Source organism: Octodon degus, unplaced genomic scaffold (assembly GCF_000260255.1).
Source record: "Octodon degus isolate 3935 unplaced genomic scaffold, OctDeg1.0 scaffold00082, whole genome shotgun sequence".
Taxonomy (NCBI): domain Eukaryota; kingdom Metazoa; phylum Chordata; class Mammalia; order Rodentia; family Octodontidae; genus Octodon; species Octodon degus.
The window spans coordinates 6,908,639-6,914,638 of NW_004524658.1; the positions used below are offsets into that span (position 1 = coordinate 6,908,639).

Genomic DNA, 6,000 nt, shown 5'->3' on the forward strand with positions numbered 1-6,000 from the left:
TGACTGAGCAGGTTTCCTCAACCTTATCCTTCCACCATGCTGCTTCTGCCTTGAGGCAAGCTGTCTTTACAATGAACCCACTGGCATCTGTGAACCAATGTGTATTGGGTATATTGTCCCAGCAATGGGAAAGTGGCTAAGCAATTGTTTGATTTATTTTTACAGAACCCAAAGTGTAGTAAGATCAAAATTGATAAGGGACTAACGAGACTTACCTGTACTGTACTTGCACTCCAAATAGGTTACTATGTGGAATCTGATGACAAAATCTTTCCCGTAAAATTCTTTGTATCTAATGAATGCAACATGAATAAATACAAGTAAAAATGCTACATGTACAATCAAAATGGAATAAGAAATGACATTTATAAGTCAGAATTAGGTTATAATTAATTCAATCCTCACTAAATACTTGAAGTTCTAGATCATTTTCACGAATTACAAAATGATTCTTTTACCTATCAAGTCCCAGGGAAATGACGACAAATCAGTTGTAAAAGTTCAAAAAAGGGGGAAGAATTACTTACATTAAGCACAGGAGCACCTGGGAACTATTTCAATGCATGTGAGTGAATGAACAAATGAATACTTCACTTCATACAATGTACTAGTCAAGCAATAATGGTCATATACCATATATCCACTCTCTAGAGAGCAAGACAAACTGGCTTAATCCATCACTATCAATCTGTACCTGTTGTAAGTCAGGATTCTGAAGAAAAATAAAGTAAAAGTTTTTAAGACCAATCAGATTCAAAGCATGGCAAAATTAAAAGGTTATGATCCATGTCTAAAAAGATAAATAATTTTGTAAAGGAATTACAAATTAAATAAACAAATAACAATAGAGCACTAGCTCACCATCCAAGTAAATACTCAATTATGGGAGAGAAACCACATTTACCTAGGGTAGAAAGTAAGGAATAGGGCAAGGGGTCTAATTTAGTGGTACAGTGTTTGCCTAGCGTAACTAGGCCCTGGGTTCCCCAAGTGGTAGGGACAGATGGACGGACGGATGGAATCATTGGAATGAATTAAGAAAACAAATTCTTATAGATAGCTATATTTTGAGTTTGTCTTAGAAATGAGAACTAAATCTGGGATGTAAAAACTTACATCAGATAAGTCTAATTACAGTTTTTTTTAAAAGCAGACCACTGAATTCACTCCATTTCTGGATTTGCTACTAATAGAGTGGTCTTTTAGAGATGAGCTTAGAAAGCTATCTCTTGTTTAGCACCAAAAGCTAAAATCAGAAGCTTGCAAGGTGAGGAGGCATAGTGGCATATAACTGTAATACTAGCTAAACTCAGAAAGGTAAAGGAGGAGGACCTTAGGTTGAAGTCCCTCTGGGCAACATAGCAAGACCCTATCACAAAATAAGATGCTAGATAGCTAGCTCAGTGATACAAGGCTTGCCTATCACACCTAACGGTCTGGGTTCAAACCACAGCATTAAGAGAGGAAAAAAAGCAAGCCTCCAAGATGACCTTTCTAAGATTCACAGCACAGGACTGAGAGTGAGCCAAAGAAATAAATCTAAGTTCTCTTTACATGTACCAGCAACTAAGGAAAGAAAATTATTCTCTAAAACAACCCATAATTTTAAAGAAAGTAGGAAGAATAATGGGACTGGCACACAAGAACTGTGTGAATTTGGAAAGGTGAAATCTCATAATACTAGTTTTCTTTATTGATAAAATGCAAGGAGTAATACCTTCATGCCAGGACAGTTTTGAGGATTAAAGCAGTTATCTGCAACACAATATAGGACTTATGAAGGTAATAGTTGATATATGTGCAAAATAATCAAATGGGCATATATGTAAATGATTCATAATATGTTACCTTACGGCCTATAACATATTCTTCTATGTAGATAAGATCACTACAAATCCAAATATAAGCCTTAATCCTTTCCTTTGAAAAAAAAAGGTCCATTATAATGTATGAGAGAGGTAACAAATCTCAGGAGATACAAAATCCCAAAGTGAGCTGGATGTAGGTTAAACAGATGTACAGATGTACAGATATTAACTTTCATGGAAGAACTAAGCACTTTACATAAAAAGTATGTAAATTATACCTCAGTTATAATTTTGTTTGACAATGAGTCATTTTACTTCAGAAAAACTTTAAGGTTTTATAAAGGGCTATAAAAACATGAGTTCTGATTTAAAACAAATGTGTAAGTCAAGCCAGCTAATTAAAAATTTAGCGTATAATTATTAAGGTTCACTCCTTACTAGATTATAACTTCTGAAGGAGAGATATACAGATAGTACTTGAAATATAGAATTACTTAATAGTAAATGCTAAATTACTTAATAGTAAATGCTAAATACTTTAAGAATAAATGTAACAAAAGAAATTCAATTTACTGAGTTAACACACCTATAATATTCAAATGACGGAACAAAAGAGGGGATACAGATGAATGTCCATTTTGTATCTGTGTATTCAAAATGGTTAGGATAGAAAAATAGTTACATTCTCTTAATGAATAGAGGGATTTGTTGTAATAGTGTTTGTAAATAGGATATCATGTCTGCATCTTGTACAGCAAATAACCACTAGGAAGAGAGTATGCAATGTCTTAATTATTGAAAATTTCATACCAATTTGATTTGCAACTGTCTCATTGCTATTTGTTTCTCAATAAAATTATGGAAAAAAAAAAGAAATTCAAAACATAAAAGATTGAAGTCAGGTCACTTTAAGGAAAACATGGATGATAGCTAGCATTCAACTATCCAAAGACAAAGGATGGAATTAAGAGACACATAAGACATTAAGACTAAAAAAAAAATATCACCTGACAAAGAGTTTGAGAACAGTTCACATTCTACATTTGATATGGAAAACTCTGTCTCTATATGATTGTTTCAATTATCTTATATAAATACCTTCCAAATACAGATTATCTATCTCCCTAAAAAGGGAAACAGTGTTCCTCAGTACTAAGAAATAGTCAAATTTAAAAAAAATAGTTGACTATTTCAACTATTTCTCTGATCACCTTTATATGGTAAAAGCTTTAAGATTAAAATAAATACATACTAACCTGCAAAAGGGACTCTCCATGCAGTAAGTTGTTCTTTGATTTACGATTGCTCATTTCAACAAATTGAAATCCTTAAAAAAAAAAAAAAAAAAATTAGGATAAACATAATAAAATTATTGATTTAAAAGATTAACTGAGAATTTACATTTATAAAATCAAAATAAATATAAGGATTTTATTCTGAAAATTTTTAATTTTTCAAACTTAAAACATTTCTACTTCCTTTTATTCAATGACAGGGTTACTGATGTTCATACTGTAGTTTATATAATTATTACAATCACTCCTCCTGTTCTCTTAAATCTAATCACCTTAATTTCCTTCCTTTGCCCTTATATAGAATGTTTTTCCTCCCCATTCAACCAACACAATCATCTGTTACAGAAAACTTCCTTTTTTGGTCACTCCAAAAACACACACTGGGGGCTGGGGAGATAGCTCAGTAGACTAAGCGCTCACCTGGCAAGCGCAAGCCCCTGACTTCAATCCCTAGTTCCACAAAACCAAACCAAACCACACACTGGGCCAGCCAAATAGTTCAGCTGATTAATAGGGGGGTTTGATCCCCAGGCCTGCCTGCCATGCCGGCCCCATCCCCAGGACGCTTTGAAGACAAAAATTGAGACTGGGCATGGTGGCACAGGCTTATAATTCCAGCTCTTGGGAGGCTGTAAACAGGAAGATCACTAGTCCAATCTAGTGGTGAGACCCTGAACAGCCTGTAGATACTTTCCTAAAATACAAAAGGAAAACCCCACACACTATTTACAGATTAGATTAAATGTATCTTCTATAAATACCTGTGAATATACATTCTTCTTTACTTACGACCAAATTATACAAAGGAAAATTATCCTTTTGTCACAGTCCCCTAACTCAGGACATTTTTATATGCCACAGCATTATGCCCAAAACAAAATTAGCAATGAAATGATTACAATGAAAAGAATGCTAATTAAAAAAAAAAAACTGGGGGGGGGGAGGTTAAATTCCTTTTCAGAGTACCTTTAGCTAAAATATCATTTTTTTAAACATAAATTCTTACAGAAATACTCAGTCAAATAATAGTAACTTAAGCAGTGTTTATTTAGGTACCAGAACTCATAAAAAACTGTTTGGTTAATTAACCCTCAAAACAGTCCTAGTAAGAGCTACTGTACTCCCTAAGATTAAAACACAGAGAAAAGTTAGGTAACCAAAATCAAACAGCAAGTAAGTGAAAAAGTTAAAAGTATTAACCCAACCAAGTTATGTACTTTAAAAAAAATTCTAGGAAAAAAAATCTTTTAAGGAATAAAAGTATATTTTGATATCTCCAAATGTCTACCCTCCTGAAGTCTTAATTATGGATCTCAAAATACCCTCTAATTCTGAATCAGCCCACTTCACTGTGGTCTGAGTTCATTCCTGCCCCACGTCCCAAGGCTACAAAAGACATATCTGAGTCCCAAGCCAGACAAAATGGTTCTGAATCTAAACTCAAGCCTCTTAGCTGACATCAGTCTCCATGAGCACAGACTAGCCAGGAGACATACCCCTCTGTGTACTTGGGGCAAGCTTGCCAATTTGCTCTGAATCTTGGTCTCAGTCCTTTCCAGTGTGGCTAGAGAACAGGACTGCCAACCAAGGATACTAGAGGGAGGCAGATACCTCAGCACTCCAATACCTAGGTTATACAAGCTAGGTCCTACAGCAGATGAAAAGTACTACAATTGTAGCCCTCCTCAGTGCAGCTGAAGGACAGGACTATGAAACTGCTGGGGCACAAGCATATCCATCACCACTGAGACAGTCATAAGACTTGAAGATCCTCATTAACTCTATTCCGGCTTCACTCAGCCATAGACTACGGCATTACTGCCTGACCAGGGACTCACCTTGTAATCTAGCAGGAGCCTTTCTAGGGTCCCCCAGAAATTCAGGTCTGCAAACCATAAATGGACGGCATTCTGCAACTCAGCCCTAGCCATGGTATGTTCTCTGGAGGTTATGGAAAAAAAGACATGCAAGAATAATTCCACCATCAGACCCAGAGCGCAGGCCCGGTAAGTGAGTGAGACGACCCAGGCCGCGGGATCCTGAATAGACCCAGAGCGCAGGCCCTGCCAGTGAGTGAGACGACCGAGGATGCGGGATCCTGAATAGACCCAGAGCACAGGCCCCGAGAGTGAGTGAAACGACCCGGCCCGCGGATCCTCATTTGACCCAGGCTGCAGGCCCAGCAGGGAACCCTTCAGCAGAACTCCCTGCAAAGAGGCTAGAGGCAAGACCCACCCAGCGGATTCAGGAGCAGAACATCTTCTCAGACAGACACAAAGGGTTCAACTGTAACATCTGCAGCAGAAAGAAGTGAAGCACACAGCCAGAACCAAACAACAACCACCTGGAGGAATCTGAACTTCGTAGATCCGGACCTGGTGCTAAGGTAATAACTCTATCTAAGCTCTCTCTACACCAAAGGTCAGAAGACAGTGGTACACAAAATGACAAAGAGAAGGAACAAAATGCAGTCTCAGGCCCTGAGTCCACCCAATACAAATGCACAAGACACTAGCACTGAGGAAAAACTGGAAATCACACACCAGATATCTCTGAAATAATAGCGTTGACAGTAAAGAATCAACTGCAGAAAGGCATAGAAGAAATCAGATCAGAAATAATTTGTGAACTAAAAAATGTAGTGGTAACTATAACCAAAGAAGTACTAAGTGTTTCTAAAGAATACACTGATAAAAAAAAAATAGAGGAGAATATAAAAATGATGGAACCCCTGAATAAACAATTTAGGAAAGAAATAGAATCTATGAAACAGGTTCAAAGTGATATACAGGAAATTAAAACCTCAATCACAAGCTGGCAAAACCGTTTGCGTGCAAGTGAAGATAGACTTTCCGACCTGAAAGACACCATTGCAGCTAGTGAAAAAGTAAGAAAAG

The 6,000-nt window shown here is 36.7% G+C and overlaps 1 protein-coding gene across 5 annotated transcripts in view; it reads right to left on the reverse strand.

Moving 5' to 3' along the window:
* Window positions 1–6,000, reverse strand: part of Orc4 (origin recognition complex subunit 4) — a 73,584-nt gene that overhangs the window by 30,541 nt on the left and 37,043 nt on the right. For 3 of the 5 annotated variants that reach the window (XM_023721427.1, XM_023721424.1, XM_023721428.1), the window contains exons 2-4: window positions 4,942–5,044; window positions 3,065–3,135; window positions 216–292 (exon numbers count right to left, since the gene is read on the reverse strand). In XM_023721427.1, the coding sequence (XP_023577195.1) occupies window positions 216–292; window positions 3,065–3,135; window positions 4,942–4,999 (206 nt within the window). In that variant the 5' untranslated portion in view covers window positions 5,000–5,044. The remainder of the gene's footprint in view (window positions 1–215; window positions 293–3,064; window positions 3,136–4,941; window positions 5,045–6,000) is intronic. The other 2 variants (XM_004636645.2, XM_023721426.1) reach the window with 1 other exon arrangement.